General features: G+C 35.4%; 1 protein-coding gene across 1 annotated transcript in view; it reads left to right on the top strand.

Moving 5' to 3' along the window:
* Positions 1–23239, top strand: part of ARHGAP15 (Rho GTPase activating protein 15) — a 630092-nt gene that overhangs the window by 108986 nt on the left and 497867 nt on the right. Inside the window, exons 5-6 of the mRNA XM_065880510.1 lie at positions 822–909; positions 20387–20476. Of these exons, the coding sequence (XP_065736582.1) occupies positions 822–909; positions 20387–20476 (178 nt within the window). The remainder of the gene's footprint in view (positions 1–821; positions 910–20386; positions 20477–23239) is intronic.

The raw sequence follows: 23239 nt of genomic DNA on the forward strand, positions 1-23239 counted from the left end.
AGAATCCATTTCTCCATACTCTCAGTAGACCTCGGTATTATTCCTTCTAATTCTTGCCAATTTGATTGGCAAAAAAGTAAAAAGCATTTGACTCCCTTTATTTGCATTGAGTTTCAACATTGAAAAATATTGTGAACTAGGCAGGCAAATTAGCTGATTAGTTTTGCAGACTCTGATGTATGCTAAACCAATGAAGAGATATAACGATGAAGGACAAGGTTCTGATTTCTATTTTTACTTTGCTGTTTTTGGTTTGCTGCAGAAACATAGACTTTTTATGGAGTGGAAGACATGGATACACAAGGTTGGATTTTTTTTTTTTTTTTTTTTTTTTTTTTTTATGCGTTACGCGGGCCTCTCACTGTCGTGGCCTCTCCCGTTGCGGAGGACAGGCTCCGGACGCGCAGGCTCAGCGGCCATGGCTCACGGGCCCAGCCGCTCCGCGGCATGTGGGACCCTCCCAGACCGGGGCACGAACCCGTGCCCCCTGCATCGGCAGGCGGACTCTCAACCACTGCGCCACCAGGGAAGCCCACAAGGTTGGATTTTTGATAGCTGAAAAAGATTTGGGGAAGATCTACAAATGATGAAACTTTTACTACAAATGCCATGATATATAAAAATTACAGAATATTTTTATTATTTTATTATTATTATTTTTTAAATCTAAATTCCATACCACCTGTAGATTTTAGTAAAGAAAAGATTTTTAGGAATTCTGGTTAAAAATATAGTCTCTACTTATTCCAAATGTTGCTCATACAATACCTGTGAATGATTTCTTCAAGTGATAGTGCTTTTTTGCTTTTTTCTCTCCTAAGGAAAAACTGGTCTACTTCCTGGATTGTTCTTTCTAGTCGAAAAATTGAATTTTACAAAGAATCCAAGCAGCAGGCTCTGTCTAATATGGTGGGTAGTTCTCTGTTTCTACTATTATCATGTTTACAGAAATATTGTTGAATTAAAAGTTTGGTTTCAACAGAAATCACACTAAAGCCTCCAAGCTATCAACATCTGAAAGCAGATGGAGGAAAATGACTCAATAAACTTTTAATCAGAGGAAGGGAAAATAGAACTTAGTGTTTGTTTTATTAAGTGGTGCATTTGGAGAATAATCACAAAATGAGATGAATGGCAAGCAGCTCTCTAGTAATGGGAAGGTAACACTTTAAATTAAGGTGCCATTTATAAATGCTTTATTCTTATTTATGAAATGATCACTAAATGCAGCTACTTGCTCAAATAATGTAGTATAAAGTATGTTATAAAATGCATTAGTAATACTTAACGGATGAGACTATGGAAAGCTGTTTTAAAGAATATTATAAGGCGTAAATCGTATTAAACCATGTATGTGCATCTTTAATACATGAATTTAAGTTGTTATCTAGCATGCTATAAAGTGCTTCACACATTAATAAATAATAATAAACTGTTTATAAATGGCATCTTAATATAGGGTGTTACCAATGAGGAAACACTCTAAGTTAACAGTCATTTTTTATCTTAGTCTAACTGTGACATTCACTACATCCAGCTAACCTTTCTGAACAGTTCTATGACTCCATCTAATGGAACTAATACAATTTCGGTATCCAATAGTTATTACAAAGTGAAATTTGTAGGGCTTCTTGATTTGTACCTGGAGGAGGGCCTCATATATGCCCACAGAGATTTGACAGTGATAGTAGGAGCAATTCTGAGCTAGTTACTGGGGCAATTCAAGCTCAAAACCTTGCTGCCCGAACACCAGAGCTGTCACACGATGTTGGAGACAGTGGGCAAGCAGCATATCTGACAGCCTCCTGAGCAGGAAGGACTCTGGGCAAGAACCAACCTGCCATACCCCAACGGCCTGATAGACAGCAGGGAAAAGGGGTCTCCTGGCAGGAATTAACCACAATGAACTAATTTGTATTTGGCGGGTAATAAAACGATGGAAGGTTCTTTGCTTTCCAGCCACTAGTCTTGTTTGCTATGTAATCCTCTTTAAATAGGAAATAGAAAATCATTTGCTAGGAGATTTTTTTTTTTTTTTTAAAGCAGAAGATTTTAGTAAGAACAAAAGGTAGCATTTGGCTTGCTCCTGATAATTGCAATAGCCTTTATCCCCAAGTAGCTTGCTGATTTTGGAGTCTCGGTGCAGTCCAATCTGTAAACTAATTATGAATAAATTAAAAATATATCTCAGTCCTTTGTATTTTTAATTTAAACTGCCTCAGAAATTTGTTTTAGGGTTTTGTTTTGTTTTTATTTTTTGGCTACAGTAATGTTGAGATAATCTTTTTAAGAAAAATAAGGTACCCCTAAAGGCTAGGTACAAAACAACTCCCATCCACCCACGGGTCCTTTGTCTTCCCTTTGAATGAGTTCTAAAGGGGAAATCAGGAAGGGAGGAAAGTCACTTGCCTTGCTGAATTTGGCTGCTGAGAAGATGATCTTCATCCTGCTGGGTGAGAAGAATTCCGTTGGAGCAGAGTTTATGTGAATGTGCTGGAATAATGGGAGAGATTAGATTCCAAGTTAAAGCATTTGGTTTATTTTTATTTTATTATTTTAGTCTCCTCATACCAGGAGATAGTTATCAGATGCTTAATTTTGTACAGGTGGAAGAAAACTCCCCTTACTGTAGGCAAACTTTGCAAGTCAGCTCTCTAATTGCATGCCTCTAGTTCAAGCTTCAGAACTGTTGTAAATTGACAATAGATTTTACTTTTAGAGGAAATTTGTTAACCCCTTTTTTTTTTTTTTTGGCAGTCCCTATTTATTACTTCTAGTCCCATTTTCAGTGCTCTTATGGTTTCTCCCAGACACTCATTGTCTTCAAAGCAAATTCTGGGCAGGAACTAACTGTGTTTTGTGGTAATAGGGGAAAGAATTGCAGATTCCTGTTTGTACTGCATGAATTGTCTTGCTAGTCAAGTTCTTGGATACATTTCTAACCAAATATTAAAGGCCTGGTGGGATAGCCCACATTTACCAATTCCAGTCTCAGAGAAATGATATGATGATTACCAGGCCTTGATGAAAGATACTGTGGTTTTATTTTGAAAGAGATTTATGCTCAAGTTTCTGAATTTCTCTTGTGCCCCCTTACACATGTCCTGGTATTACTGTTCATTGTACTTCTGGGAAAGTCTGTCCTTTTCTCCAAGGGGGTCTGTAGAAGCTGCCTAAGTGAGTGCAAAATGTGGCTTAAAAGAGTAAATGGCATTTTAATCTGTACAGGAATGATCTTTGAATGTTAATGTAGTGGTGAGACAAAGCAGCAGAGTAGCTAGGAGAAGGGCTTTGAAGTTCAACCATAGGGAGCTTTATTCTAGTTTTGCCACTTAGGAGCTGACAAACGTATTCAACTCCTTTGAGCTTCAGAATCCTCACCTGTAAAGTGGAGATAGTAATATTTGCCAAGAGAATTAGTAAGGAATAAAATTAGTTAATAAAATAAAAATATGCATAGTAGCCATAAAATAATTATTATATTATAATATACTCCATTAAAATATAAATATACTGTATTCTATAGTACATAATATAGGGTATAATATAATTATAACTTATCATTATACTATCTTAGTTTTGCACTTGAATTGATTCATACATGTGTAGAAGAAAAGGTATATTAATTCAAGGAATACCAGCGTGTACTGTCTCCAAAAAAAGAAATATGTATCCATAGGCATCATAAAATATTGTGTCTGAGCACTGAATAATTCTGAAAATGAAGCCATTTCTCCATTTGGGGTTCTAGATGTAATATCCTGCTTATCCATATATATTTTCCTGGGGCCCTCACCTTCCTCCATTGTCTCTTAACCTTACTGCTTTCACATTTAATACAGAATGTCACACAGTGTTATGCCTGATCCCACATTCCATGTTTGGCTATATTTCTTTCTCACTGAAATTCTTTCAGTTCATAAGCAAGTCACATTTTTATCAAAAGCAGCCTCCCCCTGAAAAGAAACACAGTCACTTTGCTGGTGTGTGTAAATCAGAGATTCATAGGCTCTGGGTCCTCAGTGACCTATTCAAGGAAAAGGAGGACTGACCTATTCTGTTTTTCTTTTTTAATGACATTAAAGAGTAAAGTACTGCCTACTACTACTGTCACTTTCTAACAGAAAGGACATTGTATAATACCCCAATCCTAAATCTAGGTGGGATAAAACCTCAAAATTAAAGACAGTCTTTACCAAGAGAGGAAACAATCTCCCTCCTACATCTACATACATTGTCTCTGTTTTGTTCACTTCACCTCAGACCAGAGAAAGTTTGGTCCAGACTAGCTGGCCCTCCTGTGAAAAGGAGCATTGGAAAACCACTGGTGTCCTTAGTTCCGGATTTTCTGGATTATAAAGGAAAGGACAGTGTTCTTATTCTGTATTCTGATTTGTAACTCACTTTAAAATTTTGAAATATTGTCACTGGAAAATAACGCAGAAACCATTTTTAGTAAAATGTATAAAACATGTATGTATATTTTAACAGTTATAATCAAACTTCTACATAACCACCACCCAGGGCAAGATGCACACCCTGCCAGCCCTCCAGAAGCCCCACCCCTGCCTATTGTCTGTCTGTCATCACAGCCTCTTCCCTTGCCACAGACTTAAATGGCATTTTAGTCATTATTTTATCACCCTTTATTATTTTCCCACCTATATCTGTAGCCCTTAAAAATATAGTATACTTTGTCTGCTTTTGAATTTATAAAATGGAATCACAGCATGTGTTTCTTTTGTTTCTTGCTTCTTTCTCTAAATATCAATATGTCCTGCTTTTTCCTTCCTTTCATTTTGTTTTAATAATTTCATATTTTTCTTCACTGTTTTAGGAGTGATACACTTGGTGTTCTGTTAGTGACTTGCCTAGAATTATAACTTATTGAAGACTAAACTATTCAAATATTACTTTAGAATAGTTTTAATTCACTTATCACCTTCCCAATGTATATGCTATTTCTGTCTGTATTTTAATTCTTTTTTAACACCACTAGACATTATTTATTCCCTTTTATAGAATCAATATTGATTTTTATTTGCCCAATATTTGCCATGTTCCTTGTTATTTATATATTCCTATATCTTAGACCTTCCCTCTAGGATTATTTTTTCTTCTATTTGAAGTACATTCTGAGAAATTCCTGTAGTAAGGGTCTTGTCGTGACAATCTGTCTCAGCATCTGCTTGTTTCAAATGTCTCTATTTCTCCATCATTTTGGAAATATATATTCTCTCTGGATATAGAATTTTGAGTTGGCAGTAATACTCTTTTGGCACATCAAAGATATCATTCCACTGTTTTCTGTCATCCATTATTGTATCAAGAAGTTACCTGTTAATCTAACCACTGTTCTTTGGTCCCTCATAATATTTTCTCATTACCTTTGTGTTTCCACTGTTTCACTGTGATGCATCCAGGTGTCAATATCTTTTTATTTTCCCTGCCTGGATTGTTGGGCCTCTTGAAATTGATTATAACTGTCATTAATGTATTTTACAAATTTCCAAGCTATTATCTTCTCAAATGTAGCTTCTTTTACATTTTCTCTCTTATTTTCTTCTAAGCCCCTAGTAAAACCTATGTTAAATTTTCTCACTCTATCCTCCACATGTTTTATATTCTTCTTTCTTTCTGTCTTTCTGAACTGCATTCCAAATAACTTATCTTGATTTATCTTCTAATTTAACTCAGTCTCCCTTTGTGATAAACATTATTTTTATTTCAATTATTATAATTTTTATTTCTAGAAGTTTGTTTCTTTTTTAAATTTACTATGTCATTTGTTGTAGGTTTTTTTCCTGAATGTTAAAGACTCTCTTTTATTTTGTGAAAATTAGAAGGCATAGTTTTTTTATATTCTGTGTCTTGTGATTCTAGCATCTGAAGTCTACATCAGGCTGTTTCTACTGGTTCTCACTCATGTTGCTTTGTTTCCTTGTGTGTCTGCTTATCTTTGACTGTGTGCTAATCATTGTTATTGAAATATCATGGGAGGTTCTCTGAGGCCTGGAATAAATGTGTCCTACTCCAGAGTGTTTTGTATTTTTCTAAATTGTCTGGGGGCACTTCCGGTAATTGATTAGATCAATTTGAGTTAACAGTTTAAAATTTTTGAGTTATGTGTACATAAAAGGAGGGCTACAGCTGTGCTGCACTTTATCAGGGACAGAACTGTTGTTCACTCCTTCTTCTCTTAACATTGTTCATCTACAAAGGCAGTCTTCTTTATAATCCCTTGGGATTGGAGAAAGGGAACAAGTTGAATATTGGTTCTCCTTTATCCTTTTATAATGCCCTCAGGAAAGGTGCAGTTATTTTGATTTGATATTCTGCTTTTCTCTGTGGGTTCAGATTCTCACCTCCAAAAAATATTTACCCTGGATGTTCCCACTATCTTTTCAGCCTTTCAATTCTTTTAAGGTTAATTTTAAAAAGAAATATTTTATCCAGCATTTTTTATTGTTTGCAGTGGGAGAGTTGATCCAAATAGCATAGTTTCTCATTACAATCTACCTCACTTTCATTTAAATATGCATTTGGTTAATCAAGTTAGTGCTATTTATATAAGCCTTGGTGGGAAAAGACTTCATAAGAATATGTATTGAAATCCTACAATGAACAGCTTGCTCGTTAGGGCTACATATAAGGCATAGAGATATAATCAAGATATAGTCTTTGCTTTATAGCATCTCTGCCAAAAAATAGGATGAGATGAAATAAGAAACATAGGAGAGTGTTTTTTTTGTTTTGTTTTTTTTTGTTTTGTTTTTTTTTTAACATTTAAAGGAAGGACAGCTCACATCTGTGAAAGATTTGAATTAGGCCTTGAAGGATGGTTATAATTTCAATATGTGGAGATTTGTGGGCAGGGAAAATTCCAGTGGAGTAAAAAAATATGAACAATGGCATGAAACTGAAAATGGGCAAGGTCTGTGTGCTAAAAAGAGAAATGAATTTTTTAGTTCGGTTGGAAAATAGGATAAAAGAAAAGGATTGAGAAGAATGCCATGGGCTGAGATTTGCTACCAGGGGCAACTCTTTAATAAGGTGTGTCAGTATTCTCCAGACATCTTCACCCTAGAATAATCTCTCGTGGCTCTTCTTTTAACAACTACATGCTGAACAGCAGTATGACCCAGGTGTTGCTTGTCTTAAAAAGACCAGTACTGGGCTTCCCTGGTGGCGCAGTGGTTGAGAGTCCGCCTGCCAATGCAGGGGACGCAGGTTTGTACCCCGGTCCGGGAAGATCCCACATGCCGCGGAGCGGCTGGGCCCGTGAGCCATGGCCACTGAGCCTGCGTGTCCGGAGCCTGTGCTCCGCAACGGGAGAGGCCACAACAGTGAGAGGCCCGCGTATTACAAAAAAAAAAAAAAAACCAGTACTATCACAGGAAAAAGGCAAGAGAGGAGATGGTTCTTCTAACTTCAACTCATTTAGTCCAAGAGCAAAAACTTTTGCCTCAAAAGCAGCTACAGTATTATTTGATTCATCTAGTGGCAGAGAAGTCCTAAGGAAACAAGAGTTGTCAGTTTGATTTATCCTCTGAGTCCTTGAATCATACCCCTTTCATTTTTCAGGTATACTTAACCTATTTCAGTACCAGCATAGTATTTCAATTGGCTCCAGCAATTCACTTGCAACTTTCCTTCTGTGTATGGGCTATAGTTTGTGATTTTAGAGCATCTGCTTGTTATGGAGTAGACCCTGGACTATAGCTATGCGATGTGGCAAATATGCACTCCTGGTTAAAAAAAACAAAATTGATGGATTGCCTCATGGGGAAGAAGCTGTGTAATTTAGAGAACCCATTCATTTATTGATTTTATGAACTATTAACAACTCCTAACAGGTGTCACACAATGTGTTGTTAAACCGTAGAGATATCCAGATGAATAATATATGATCCCTGCTGTCAAGGTGCTTATAGTCCGGTAGGGGAAACAGAATCATATGTAGGTTTATTATAATAGAACATGACTAACATGATAAAGATATATAAGAAAACATGCTGGGGAACCATAGGTTTAGCTACAGGTAGCTCTTTCCCAAGGAAATTGTTGTTGCAAGTAATGGTCAGCTTATGTATTTCTCCATTAGTTCATTCTGGAAATATCACTTAGGGTCCTTGATATTAAGCCACTGTGCTAGGTATTAGGAAAGACACAAAAAATGAAACAAACTCAGATCTTTCACTTGAGGGTCTAGAAACAAATAGAAAGCATGCCCATAAATCAAGTAATTGTAGTGAAAAGGTAGACATTGATAGTTACTCCAAAATGGCATGAATAGAGACATGGGTTAGTTTCATGGTAACTAAGAGGAGAGAGATATGGCTCCCAGCTGGAAAGGATTCTAAATATATCCATTAGAGGAAGTGACATTTGAGGAAGTTTTTGAAGGCTGAATAGGATTTCATTGCAGAAATTGGGGGGGGGGGCGGAATACATTTTACATGGAAAGAAGGGAGTAAGCAATGATAAAATGTGGGAAATTAATTCCTTAATTTATTTTCCAGATATTATCAATTGCTTGCCTTGCTCCACATACTGTGCTGGTCATTGTTCTTAAAAATGTTTCTTGGTGGTTCCCTGAGTCCTAGGGTATATATGCCCCAATCCAGACTATTTTGTGTTTCTTCTGTAAGTTGTCTGGATGCACTGCCAGTGAGGGATTGCCTCAAAAAAAGTTGAGGAACATTGTTGTAGGACAGCAAGCACTCTAACTTGGTTAGAAAGTCAGTGTGGAATCAGCTCATGAAAGACCTTGAACAGGATTGTGGGAGGAGATGATTTCTTTCTGTAGGCATTGTGGAGCCCTTTATAGTTTATACTGCATATGCTCAAATTAAGAGAGATTCAGAGTTTTCAGAGACAGTTTGGGGAGTTAAGATATATTTTTCCTACAGTTAAAAAAATGAAGGTAGGACTTGTTAAATTATCTGAAAAACCTATTCTAAAAATATATGGAAATAGATGAGAGTAATAACGCCTGTGCTCTTATTGACAAAGATAATAGCAAAACGGCTAAGTCTGTTATCATTATGGCCCCATGCATTTAGTAAATCACAGGCCATCTTCTTACTCAGAATATATATTAATATTCTCCTATGACCTGATCTTTTAGCAGCATGGTCATTGCTAAAGAAGTCCTAGTGCAAAGAAAGCAAGCAGGGTAATTCATCTAGGAAGAACTAAAAAATATGCAGTGCCCAAAACATGGGTGTATCAGCACATTAGTGAGCACCAGTAGCAACCTGGAGGTGTTTTCATGTGATTCCAGAATATATGTTCAGTGTGGTACCCTACTGAGATAAATGCATCATGCAAAGTCTGTTTCTGATTAGGAAATTTCTTGTCTCCACAGCCACCAAAAATCAGACCAAGTGGACCTTACTTCCTTTTATATTTATCTCATGGTACTCAGAAAACTTAGTGTCACTTTTGACATAAATTCAGAAGTATTATAAACATTTTAGGGACTATTTCTCCCCTCAAACTGTATAGTTCTAAAGCCAGAATGTTTGATATGGAGCCAACATGTTGATTGTGTACGTAACTGGGATTTTTGGGGCTACTTTTATGTTTTTTACTTTACGTTGTACTAATACTTCTAATCAGAGGCAAACACTGGCAAATTTTACTTCTAATGACAGAAAACTCTTTCAAGGCATTTAATAAACTATTAACTTTTTTAGACCACTCATTCAGCCATAACCTTGAAAGCAAAAAAAGAGTAATATAAAAGACTTCATTAAAATAATTTGTTTACTTTTTCTTAATATTGTTTACTTCCAGTGCAGATAATGAGCACAAGCATTAATTAAATAATGCAGTATATTTAATGTTCATTCACTGTAGCATGACTTTAATAAAAAAATGGACTTATTTACGGGAGTAAAATGATGTGATTTAGCAAAAAAAGATGAAAATAGTTTCAATCAGCAAGCTATTCATGAATTATTGAGTAATCTGTATAAAATGAATATGGAATGATTTTATCTTTGTAAAGTGAGTGTTCAGAAAGATCATAAAAATGGAGGTGCTCAAAAAGATCATAAAAATGGAGGTGCAAACAATAGATCTACCAACCTTAGCCTAACGAAGGCATTTTAAATTCTCACAATAATAGTGCTCTGGTGAAGTCAGCATGGTTAACATTAGGGCAGGTTATTAGTACAGCCATAGATTGCACTATCATACGGTCTCAACATACATTTAAAAATTAAAAGAAAAAACAGTCCAAAACCTGGAGGATGACAGGTGGAGATCAAAGAAATAAAGGAAAAATGAATTCTAGTGTTTTATTAACACAAACTGTGTAAGGAAAAAAATGAAATCAAGTGATCGATATTAATATAAATGAAGCCATGTTCTCTGGTTATAATTTTCTCAAGATTTGGCCATTAACCACAATAAATTCTGTATCGTACATAATTTTTAATAACCACAAAAATCTATGAAATTGATAGGATGCCTTATAAATGGGTAATAGCTTACTGTCCAATAAACCTCACCTTAGGCTCTTCAGAAAAGTATTTTAATTATGAAGCTTGACTCTCTGTGGTTTATCATTTTGGTCAATGTAATACATCTGATTTAGAGCTTACATTTCTCTAAGATAAAACGGACTTTTACTCCACGGTGCATTTTTAAATTTACTGAATATATGTATTTATTCTTCCTTTAAAAGTCACTACTAAATTGAAATGCTCTGGGAAGCAGTATACCATATTAGGTAGAAATAGGGGCTTCTAAGTCACACAACCTGGGTTAGGAATCCCAGGTTCACATTTTATTTGTTGCTACAATTCTTTGATGTCTCAGCTGCAGTATGGGGTTAATAAGAGTACCTACCTCATAGAGCTGTTGTGAGATTGTGTGAGAAAATTGATGTAGCAAGCCTGACACACAGCAAAGATAATAAATATTAGTTATATTTATTATTGGTATTATTGGTATTATTATTACATGAAGCAATTGAGTATAGTGGTTAAGAGAACAGACTTTGGAATCAGAATTGGATTCAAATGCACAAACTCACTTAATGACAGTATACTTCAAAATCCTTGTCTTAGTTTTCTTAACAATAATATCAAGATTTTTCAGGTAAAGAAACACTACCTGCTGTCCAAATACAATTCAAAATGTCTTCAGAACCTCATTTCTTACTCATACCATAGGCCAAAACAGATATTCCTGGTCAGCTTTCTGCTACATTGTGCTTCTCCCATCTTTTGGTTCTGTCATCCCCTAGTGGCAGATGAAGGAAACGTTAAGAGAGCATAGGAAAATCTGCATGCTCTTTAAAAGCTGTGAGCCCAGAGGTGTCTCACATTGTTCTTGTTCACATTCCAGTGATGAGAATGGGTAATGTGGCCACAGGTTGGTGTAAAGAGGGATAGAAAAAAATGGAGCCTTTGGCTGGTGAGCTATTGGGATGGCCAAAAAGTTCTTTAGGGTTTTCCTGTAACATCTTATGGAAAAACCAAAATGAACTTTTTGGCCAACCCAATACTTTCCAATGACAACTCTAGACTCCTGAAGAGAGAGCCCTGCACACATTTCAGTGGAGAGCTATGCCTCCCTGACACAGGAGAGTAACATCAATTGTCTCAGTCCAGATTCCCTAGAAAACAAAGCCCAAATTAAGCATCCATGCTTTATTTGGGAGGCATGAGCCCAGGACACAGAGAGTGAAGTAAAAAGTAAGTGAGGCAGGAGATGATGCAAAATAGAAGAGAGGATGTGTTATCATGCTGGCTACTACTCTACAGTGAGCCTCAGAGACACAGAGAACCACTGGGCAGGTGCACCACTTGACTTGCAAAAAAGCTGCAAATAAACTGGAGAAAGCATGAAGCAGTCTGTAGGAGGAAGGGATGGAGGTAGGAGAAGGAATATATCGACCTGTTTCTTCCCATTTCTTGCTTCCTTTTGGTTAAAATTTATCACCCGGAGTATTTTCTCCCTGTATTATGTGGATCCTGGGCACACCCTTGGATGGCTATGCAGAAGGTCAGATCCTACACCCTGTAAAATAGTATTTTATCCAAATCTGGATGTGGTAGGGATCTAAAAGCCAGTCTGCACCTTGGCAACCAGGAGGGCCTTGCATTCCAAGAAGGTGTCTGGTCATCCACAGGAAGTGGGACCATATGGGCCCAAGCATCACTGGTCATCTACAGGGACAACTGAGGCAGACTGAAAGAATGAGGGTCTAAGGAGGGAATCTGAGGAGGTGCCTGAGGCATCAAAAATGTGCCCAAATTGCTCACATTGCAGAATTAAATAGTTTTTACATAGTGTAAATTTAAGGCAATATAAGCATGCAACAAACATAGATTAAATAGAAGCTATTATATTTATTCTAGCAAGATTTTGATTCAGGAATAAATGCAATAAATTCTTAAAAAGGGGAGAATACTTTCTCCTCAACAAACAAACAAACAAACACATAACATTCTAGTGCCCCAAATCACTAACAAGGCTTTGCTTTTCTGAAAATCTGGTTTGATTTGGTCTTGTAATATACTGAGAAATTTCACTGGAGAAACAATTTCAGTTATTATTAACACCATTTATATTCATATACATAAAACCCACATCTTAACAATCAAAGTATCCTCTTCTATGTTGACAGCGGCCATACTTTAGACATTAATAAGATCAGGTATCCATTCAGCACTCTTTCCTAAATCATTTTGCCCAAATGAGAATTTATAAGTGAGTTTTATCCTCCTCCATGACTGATTTTCCAGAATCAAAACCAGTTATGTGATAAAACTTAATTCCTCTAAACAGATTTTGTGTTTCATGTTTCAGACTGATAAGGACAATCTGAGTCTATATTCTGGAATAGCAATTAATCCAAAATAAAAAATGGTAGCTAATAAACTGTTTCATAAAATCTGAGCCTTGACTTTTTTTCAACCACATCTAGTAATAAGGGTATGAGAATGAGTGGCCCAGTGATTTGTTGCCCACACACATGGCCAATCTTCATCATGGAAAATGCCATCAAGCAAAAGAGCATCTGGCCTTTGATATTTTCTTAATATACATTAAAAGCCCCCAAATATCCCATAAAGAAAAATGGGAAACTTATTCCCAAAGGTATAATCTAAGTCAGAGAAAAATATATTATGGAGAGACAACCCTGTCAGCTATTATTGAGAAATGGTAAAGATGGACTAAGAGAATAATAAAAATCAGAAGTGGACAAGACCTAAGATCAATTTTTAATGACTTCACATTTCTCCAACAAAGAGGCTTTTATGTTTTATTGTCCAGAAGCAGTAACTTTTAAATAATTCTATTTAAATATTTAAAAATCATTTATATTTTAAGTTTACCCAGAATAGATATATGTCTACTCTTAGGCTCAAGTTTATATTTAGTCAGTTTTTAAAAGTACATTTTTATAATGATGTACAATGTGATACATTGGCATCACGTAGTTCAGCAGACTTTTTCATGTGTTTTATAGCTGTAGAATCAGAAATACGTTTTCTATTAAAGGATTCTTTAATTTCAGATGGAATAAAATCTTGACTGTCTTCCAAGTAAATTCTATAACTTTTCTGAACTACTTATTCCAATATTTAACAACACTTAAACACTGATAATTTTCCCTTCTAATAAAGCCTAGTCCCTAAAGTTGTTCGTCAAGCCTAGGTCTTTCTGCTTTAACTTTGTAAAAGTAAACAATTGATTAGGATCATTTTTATATAGTCCTTCATTTACTTATCTTAGTTTTCTTTTCTTGAGGCTAATATTTTTATTTGCTTGACTTTTACCAAAATCACTTTAGCTTTTTCTGGCATACTTTTAAATTCACCCCAAATCTCTATTATTTGCTTCAATTTTGCCATAAGATCAGTTCCTATTAAAGATCAGTATAAATGGGAATGTAGTGATTTTTATGTCCTAAATATTTCTCATTTTGTAAACTATAATTCTGAGCTGTATTCTTAATTTTATTAATTAATTGGAATGAATCTGGAAATTTTCTGTTGCAATTTTCCATCCAGTTCATAAATTCATTCAAAGGTTAACAAACTTCTGTTGAGTGCTTACTTTGGGCCACTTTGCTAAATTTGGGGAAAATGAAGACCGATAAGACAAACCCAGCTTGTTCTCTTGATTGTATAGCTGGGGGAAAGAGACACATCAAAAAGTAGTTGCAATGTGTGAATAACAAAACAAATTGTAAACAAAAAAAAAAAATGTTTTTCAGAGTAGGGGAAATGGTAAGAAGGAAAGAGTGACTGTGCCTGCAGAGGTGAAGGAGAGCCTCGTGGAAATTATTTTGGAGTTACATCATGAAAATGAGCAGGATTGGGGCAGATGGCAGGCAAAGAGAGTGGATGAAGAGAGAAATAACTGTGTTCCAGATGAAAAGGGTACATGCATACTCACTTCCCCAAAATATAGAGTTGTGAAAGCATGTAGCATTTTGGAAACTGCCTGGCATTCAGCATTGCTGATGTATAGAAAAAAGGAGGGATGAATGGAACTGAGAAGGTGGTTGGGGGATGATGAAAAGAAGCCTGTATACTCTACTAAGGGATTTGTACATTATCTTGTAGATAACAAGTTTTCTAGGAGAAATATTGTGAGATTTGCATTTTAGGAAAAAAATTCAAAATGTGGAGAATGAATTGAAATGGTTTTTACTGAGTTCAGAGGAAATGGGAAGGAGAGAAATTCAGATGAGAGAAAATAAGAACTTAAAAGAGATTGTGATCTCGTTCTGGAATTTGGGCTTTGTACCTTTTGGTTGTGGCTATTGATGGAAAGAGGAGAACTAAGAAAGTGAAGAGAGTGAAGGAGATAAATGATTAGTCAAGACAAGCAATAGAAAAAAGGGGACACGTCTGAGAAGAAGACAGTGATTTCAAGGAGATGTCTGTGCTATATCCTAATGATAGTTAGAAAATAGAGTTTGGACACATACGAGGGAGCTGGGGACCAGAGGAATCATGGGGAGTTAACATAAATAAGTGATAGATCAGGCCACAGGCAAAATCAAAACTCACAGGAATCATGTAAACTATGAGAAATAATGAAAGCCTAGAACCATAAACCAGGGATTACTAACATTTAAGAAGTTAAGAAGTTGGTTGAGGAAGAGAAGTCAGTGAGGGGAAAAAAAAAAAAAAAACAAAGAAGGAAAAGTATAAAAGGTGAAAGAATTTGGAGAGAAAATGTCTCCTTAGCTGAAGGACAGAGGATTTAAGAAGGGCCAGCAGAATCTCATAGTACTACAGAGTTCAACCAGAATGTGGATGGGAGAGAAGAAAGCATCAGACTGTTCCTGTTGACCTTAATGGTTAAGACGAATTAGATTAACCAAGGAAGGGGATAAAAGACTGCAGTGGGTTGAGAAGGGAATAGAACAGGAGCAGAGAATGTGACTGCAGGAAACTCTGAAGAATCCTGGTAATCATGAAAGGAAATAGGTGAGATTGAGAAAATGTGAAGTTGTGGCATTGGTGCTTGCTTTCTTCTATTTTTTATTTTTTTATAATCACTTCAGTGTGATTATAGTCTAAAGGATATAATCTACTTTAGGGAAAATAAGGAATGAGATTGGATAGAATTAGGAACTATAGAGGAAAAACCTTGGGCTGAAGAAGGAGCATCTCTTACTCTGAGGCAAAAAAAGACATGCCTTGTGAGTTCATGCAGTATATGGCACTGATAGGCCAGGTAATTTTGATGCTCATAGATGACACTGTCGTGCCCAGACATGGGAGTTCATTGGACAGGTGGACCAGAGTCACAGACCCAGGTCCAGGATTTTGGGAAACAGATGCAAAAGTGGGAAATGATGACACTTACAAGGAAGAAATAGAAAGTGTTAATTCTTACTTTGGGACCTGAAAAAGGCATTATGTGACCTAGCAGGAGGAAAGGATAGGTATGGAGGGGAGGCAGTATATTGTGTTGTGATAAGGACTTGGGACTTGGAGTCAGATAAAAATGAATTCGTGTCTCAGCTGAGGTCCTTATTAAGTGCATGAACTTATGTAAGGCACTTAACCACTCCCTGCTTGAGTTTTCTTCACATGTCAGTTAAAGGCAATGGTATTAACTTCACAAATTTGTTGTAAGGAATAAATGAGAAGTTGATATAAAGCTTTCAGAGGGCAAGACATATAGAAATTTATTAAAGTTTCTGTTTGTTCATTTGCATTACACAGACTAACTATGAAAGAGGGAAGAATGGCGAATGTTCTAGCACCAGGGCTCTATGATCTCTCTGAATTATGAGTAAGCCATTTGGTGGGCTTGAAAAAGGTAAAGCTTTGGGAGAGAGGTACCATGAGGAAGAGTAGAAACTGACTAGGAGCACATAAAAAGTTTGCAAAGTATTCATGACATTGGTCTTGGTAATGATTTCATGGATACGTTGTGTCCTTATCACAGTAACAATAGTATTGCTAAGTAGAGTCAAAAGCCCAGCTGAAGTAGGTGGCCATTATTTGTAATGTTACTACATGAGTAGTCAAGTTATTTCTCTAGAATTGAGGAATATGAGGAAGATTGTAGAAGAAGAAAAAGTGGATGAGAGAGTGGAGTGGATCATCGAATGAGGACGGAGGGAGAGAGAGAAAGAAAGAGAGAGAGAGGCTGAATTGACTGCAGAATCAGAGGCACAGGTCTGGACATGAAAGGAAGTGAAATCAAGGACTTGAGAGGCTGGGACAACACACAAAGGTGTGCAGTTTTCAATAACCTCGAAAATCAAACATAACAAGATGGGAGTAAGGCAGATTCAGAAAATGGGATTTGTTAGGCAGAAAGCACAATGAAGATTGCTAATGTGGAGAGGAGGTAAAGCAGTGAGCTCATGAAGAATGTAAGAGACGGGTCAAAGTCACATGAATGAGCACTAGGAGGTGACTAAGTGTAATGGGCAGTGTTCGGACTGAGATAAACCCAAGCCAGGTGCCAAAGCCATCGGATTTAGCATATGACGCTGATGAGGACAGCTAGAAGCTGGCAGAACTAGATGGTAAGCACACTGGCAAAGCTTAGATTGCATTTTACCCATAAGTCTCCTCTAGCTCTCTCTCTTTCTCTAGTCTATAGATAATTATACAGAGTCTGAGGCTAGGATACGATTCTTAAAGGAAGAGTCAAGATATAGGCCAACACAGTAGCTAACACACTCACACTTAGTATATATACAGTAAGTGTTTATTGCATGATTCTGTGAAATCCTATGTTCAATCCACATATGAGTCCATTAAACTGTTTACATTTTGCCAAATCACAAAGCAAAGACTGCTTAACCATTAGACCAGATACAAATCTTGCTTGTTGTAAAGTTAGGAATTTTAAGATGCCCAAACCTTCCTTCCAAAGCACAAATGCTAGTTGCATTTTGGTATTTTCCTTCATGCACAAATTTAGCAAATATTCATTGAACAACAACTATGTACCAGCACTGTTCCATACATTGGAAAAATAGTGGAGGAAAAGGCAAACAAGGTCCCAGCTCAGGGAGTTAAATTCCAGTGGGAGAAAAACAGTCAGCATATAAAACTATATATATATATATATATATATATATATATATATATATATATATATATATATATATATAAATTTCGGTTAGGAGGAAGGCTGTGGTGAAATTAAAATAAATAGGTAGAGAGTAATCAGGAGTCCTGGAATGCCATGATTTTATATAAGACAGTCAGAGAGAAGACCTCTGACAAGGTGACATTCAGCTGAGACATGATGGAGAAGAAGGAGTCAGCCATGTGAAGATTGGGAGGTATTCCAGGTAAACAGGTGGTGTAAAGGCCCAATGGGAAGATCAAGTTCAACAGAGAAGGACGGAAACTAGATCAATATGTCTGTACTAGTCTAGTAAGAAAAGCATATCTTTTCCCAAAATGTTTCATGTTTTAGCATGAATATGATCATAGTGTATATTCAATTTTTAAGGACTACATAGTGGTTAAAAACAGACTCTGGAGGGACTGCTAGCATTTAAATCCTGGCACCTCCTTTTCTACCTATGTTACCTTGGGAAAGGTTACCTAACCATTCTGGCATATTCTCTTACCTGTAACATGGTAATAATAATAATACCTACTGGGCTTCCATGGTAGCGCAGTGGTTAAGAATCCACCTGCCAGTGCAGGGGACATGGGTTCGAGCCCTGGTCCAGGAAGATCCCACATGCAGCGGGGCAACTAAGCCCGTGCCCCACAACTACTGAGCCTGCGCTCTAGAGCCTGTGAGCCACAATTACTGAGCCCACATGCCACAACTACTGAAGCCCATGCCCCTAGAGCCTGTGCTCCGCAACAAGAGAAGCCACTGCCATGAGAAGACCACACACCGCAACAAAGAATAGCCCCTGCTCACCACAACTAGAGAAAGCCCACACACAGCAACAAAGACCCAACGCAGCCAAAAATAAATAAATAAATTTATTTTAAAAAATAATAATACTTCATACAGGTATTATAAGAATTAAAAGAATTGATAGCCATAAAACACATAAGAAGTGTTTGGCCCATAAAAAGTTCTTCTTATATAAAATCATATTCCATCTTTTTTTTCCTGACTACATTACGTGGGAGAGATAATCTTTTTTGTTATATATGTTTATTGGTTCTGAGTGTCCCATAATTCAATTAACTGTAGAAGCAGGTTTTCTTAATTTTTCTATGTCGTAAATCACTCAACAATGAACATTATTATTGTGCCTTGAGATTTTCCACAGCCGTGATGACCTGGGTGGCAGATTATGGGAAAACAGTAAAAATATTTCAGTATCTGAAGCATCCATAAGAGTCATGCTCATCTTGATTAGTTTTTCCTGAGATTACTACCAAATAACAAAGGAAAGCTATGCTATCAATTGTCATCTTGCCAGCTGAATTTATCCTGAAGGAAAGTTATGCTTGGCCTGTATAATGTTTCCAAAAAAATTTTTATTGAGTTGCCAAAGATCAAAAAATCTCACAATTTGCTATTAAAAAACCCCATATTTCTGGGGTTCTTTTAAACCGATAGAACATAGTGGCTATGAGGCAACAATTGTGGACAGATTTCTTATAAAATTTTTGCCATTTTTCCATAATTTTATGCTTTAACCTAAAGTTCATACTGTTAACATTGTCTAAATATATTATAAGCTTTTTACACTAAAATTTTAAAGTATTCTATTGAAAATGGCTTGAGGAAACTGAATTTCTCTATAGGAAAACCTAGAGTAGCTCAGAACATATGAAAATAGTTGGAGTCTTTGAAATGTGGCTTAACTTTCTTTAAAAATAGTAAAAAAATCTCCCAAACAGGTAAGTTTTTGTTTAATGTTTGGAGTTCTGCAAATTTAAAGTTATGTAAGTGTGATTCACTTGAACTAAATAAAAATATGAAGAGGCAAATACAGAGGATATTCTTATTAACTGATTATTATGAATTACTGAAGTAAAAACAGCTTTTCACTAACGTACACATTGTATTGTGTGAAAGGAGGCACACACCATAATCTATTTGATCTAAATTAAATTTACTAAATACAAATACACATTATACTTATGTGTATAGACTTAAAGTCTGAAAAATGAATTTCTAAAAGGCATACAGTTGGCACTTAATATTTATTAAATTTGTTTTTTCTTTTTTTCAGCTCTATTGAGATATAATTGACAATTAATAATGTGTAAGTTTAAGGCATGAAATGTGGTGATTTGATATACAGATATACTGTGAAATGATTACCACACTAAGGTTAGTTAGTAACATTCATCACCTCACATAGTTACCTTTTTGTGCGTGTGTATGTGTGGTTCTAACATTTAAGATCTACTCTCTTAGCAATTTTCGAGTATACAGTAAAGTGTTAACTATAGTCACCATGCTGTATATTCGATCTCCAGAACTTATTCATCTTAAAACTGAAAGTCTGTACCCTTTGACAAATATCTTCCAGTTACCCCAGTGCCTGGTAACCAGCCTGTTTCTATGAATTAGACTTTAGATTCCACATAAAAGTGAAATCATGCAGAATTTGTCTCCTGTCTAACTTACGTGTGTGTGTATATACATATATATATATATATATACACACACACACACACATAATATAAAACATTATATTGTATAAAACATTTTGTTTATCCATTCATCCATTGATGGATTGATGGACACAGGTCATTTCCATGTTTTGGCTATTGTACATAATGCTGCAATGAACATGACGGTGAGGATATCTATTTGAAACTGGAAAAAAGATAAGAAAGTCTTTATACCATAAATATATAGCTGCTAAGTCAATAAAGCTTTATTTTTTCTGACATGCATCTCCAGTGTTGTATGCTTTTTATTCTTATTGCATTTTCGTTTGCAGAAAACTGGGCACAAACCAGAAAGTGTGGATTTGTGTGGGGCATATATTGAATGGGCCAAAGAAAAATCAAGCAGAAAGAATGTCTTTCAGGTAAGAATGCTACATAGATTCAAATTATTCCTATTCCTTCTAAATCTGAGCTCTCTTGGGTAATCAAAACAAGACTACCTTGTTACGATGTTTTCATGTGCATGAACTAGTTGTGTAGAGGTCATTGTGAAAAACCTGGCTTCTCTTCCTTGTTGAATTTTGGTTGTTTTGTTGTTTTTCCCTGGTGACTGCTTGCTATCTAGACACAAAATATATGTTGTGTGGTGATTAATTATATACCCGAAAGTCATTGAATTTTGCAGTGTATATGATAGCTGTTTGTGGTTCAAACCTAGAATGCTTGGCTTAAATAGATTTAATGTAGGACTTTCAGACGTAAACAAAGTAAGGTTTGCTAATTATGATAAACTATTTACATTCATTGCCATTCCTGCTTTCCAGTCATAAATTATATTTACCAGTGTAACTTGGGGGATGGAGAGAGCTGAACAGTTATAAAAGTTGGATTTTTCATATTGTATAATTTTTTGGAAAAAAATAACTGTGATTAATAATTTCAATCATGTTCCTTTGAATGGAAAGCACCAGATGAAATCCTTGAAAGAAAGGAAATGGGAAAACGTAATATTTCACATATGATATTACTGAAATCCCTTTGGCAATTAATAACTTCAGATTATGGAAGTTGATCTTTTTCTATATTTACATGACATTTAATTTACTTTTATATCTCCAAAGTAACCAATAACTTTATAGGTATATTTTAGAATTTATATCATTTAGTAGGAACTAGATTATCATAATTATTGTATCAAATGTCTTCTGAGACCATTTTAGCACTTGAAGAAAAGTCAATTCTGTTCTTAAATGTATCACTAAAATTAATGTATTCGGTCTTATAGAAGTATAGGTAGGTGACATTTCTTATCTGAACTCTCACTGGGAAGAAAAAACTGATTTTCAGTTCGTTTTTGCATTTTCCAAATGCTCAATGAGTTCTAGCCAAATAATTTGGACTTATGTTAATTAAAAAAACAAAACAAAACAACATGAAAAAACACTTTTAACATATTATGGAATAACTTATTTTTCTGATTATAGTTGAATTCTATTTAGGTATTCATTTTTATATGGTAGAGGTTTTTTTGTTTTCCTTTTTCTTTTTAACCAAAAATGAGGAAGAAAGAAAGAAAGGAAGGAAAGAGGAAAAACAAAAAAAAAGAAATAACACTAAACATACTTGTCAAGAAATAAAAGGACTAAAGTCCAAAGTGATTAGAAGGTGAACTTACAGAAACAAGAAGTAAAATTAAATTTTATTTTAAAGTGAGGAATTGTAGATCAGTGATATACTCTGTCTCCCAATCTCTTGCTTTTTTTTTTTTTATTCTGCTATAAATAAGAAAATTTAGGGGCTATAAGCCTAGCCTCTGTGACAACCTAGATAATCAGTATGGCTAGTTCTGAGCAGGGTAGGGTGAGCTAAGTGGTTTAGTTTTATTATGTATTGTGAGTTTAGCATCCTAATCATCAATGTTATAAAATAAAGACATTATAAAAAACAAAACAAAAATAAAGACATTAAAATTTGACACTGACATAATTCTTGAATAGTAGAAACCCTCGGAGTTGAACTAAGGAAGACTTTTTCAGTTCCTTCTGTTAACCTTATGAAGAGTTAAGTTAGATCACAAATGAGGATGATAATCAAATATGTATGATGTGTACAGGGCTGCGAATACGGAAGAAAATATTTAAGTATAATTTTACATAGCTGTGAATATAATATTCATAGATGTATATTTAAACCAATACATTGATAATATGTTATCATCCTAACCTTTTCGGGGTGTGACTACCTCTGTTATAATATTTTACTCATTTTTCTTATTTCTTAATGTAGGTACTTCCAAAGATATTAAAACTATTCTCACTTTTGGTAGCTTTTTGGAGGTGAAAATCTTGCCAGTTAGCTTTGTTTGTAAGATACCTGAGCAGTTCATGGGACTTTAGTTTTCTTACATCCAGTTTATCTTTTTTTGTCTTGTACCCTTTAGTTTAGAGAAACAAGAGGTGATGATAAGGATGTTGCAAATAATAAAACTAAAGAAAGTTTCAGGTTTAATTTCCTGCTTCATTCTTTTTGGGGTGAATCATGTGGTTTTCTTGTCATGCTGAAATCTTTTCATCATCTAAACATATGAGCTTAGGTAAAATTGACTAATACGTATCCATAGTGAAAGTAAGCGTTTCAAGAGGAACAATATAGATAGCTTTTATAGTTCTGTTAACAAAAAAGCATCGGGAAGGATTTGTCAGAGAGCTAGCTCTAGATGACTTGCATCAATATTTGATTAGGTACATTAGCTGGAATAACTCTCAAATGATCAGCATAAACATGATTATATCTCAAAAACATGGTATTAAGGCATTGTTGGGGTATCTGAGTGTGTGTGTTCAAGGGTTTCATTACCTACAGGATAATGAAGTATTTCTTCCTCAGTGAAAAAGACCATCACAGTTTTAGCCGATGTGCTACATCAGAAATAGCTTTAGAATACCAAGTTTGAATTAGGCATGGTGTTCAATCTCAGTCTATGAATTATAGATTACAGATAGCTAATGACTATTGAGATTTTTGGTTCAAGAAAAATCAAGGAAAAGCAAAATTAGAAATAATTTAAAATTTGAAATCTGTCTTTAAAAAGTTGATGGATGAGCAGTTATATGCCACATAATTACAATGTCTCTAGAGAAGTTGAACTTAAAATGAAGAGGAAAACAAACAAACATGTGCCTGAG

The sequence above is a fragment of the Phocoena phocoena genome, chromosome 7 (genome assembly GCF_963924675.1).
Source record: "Phocoena phocoena chromosome 7, mPhoPho1.1, whole genome shotgun sequence".
Classification (NCBI taxonomy): domain Eukaryota; kingdom Metazoa; phylum Chordata; class Mammalia; order Artiodactyla; family Phocoenidae; genus Phocoena; species Phocoena phocoena.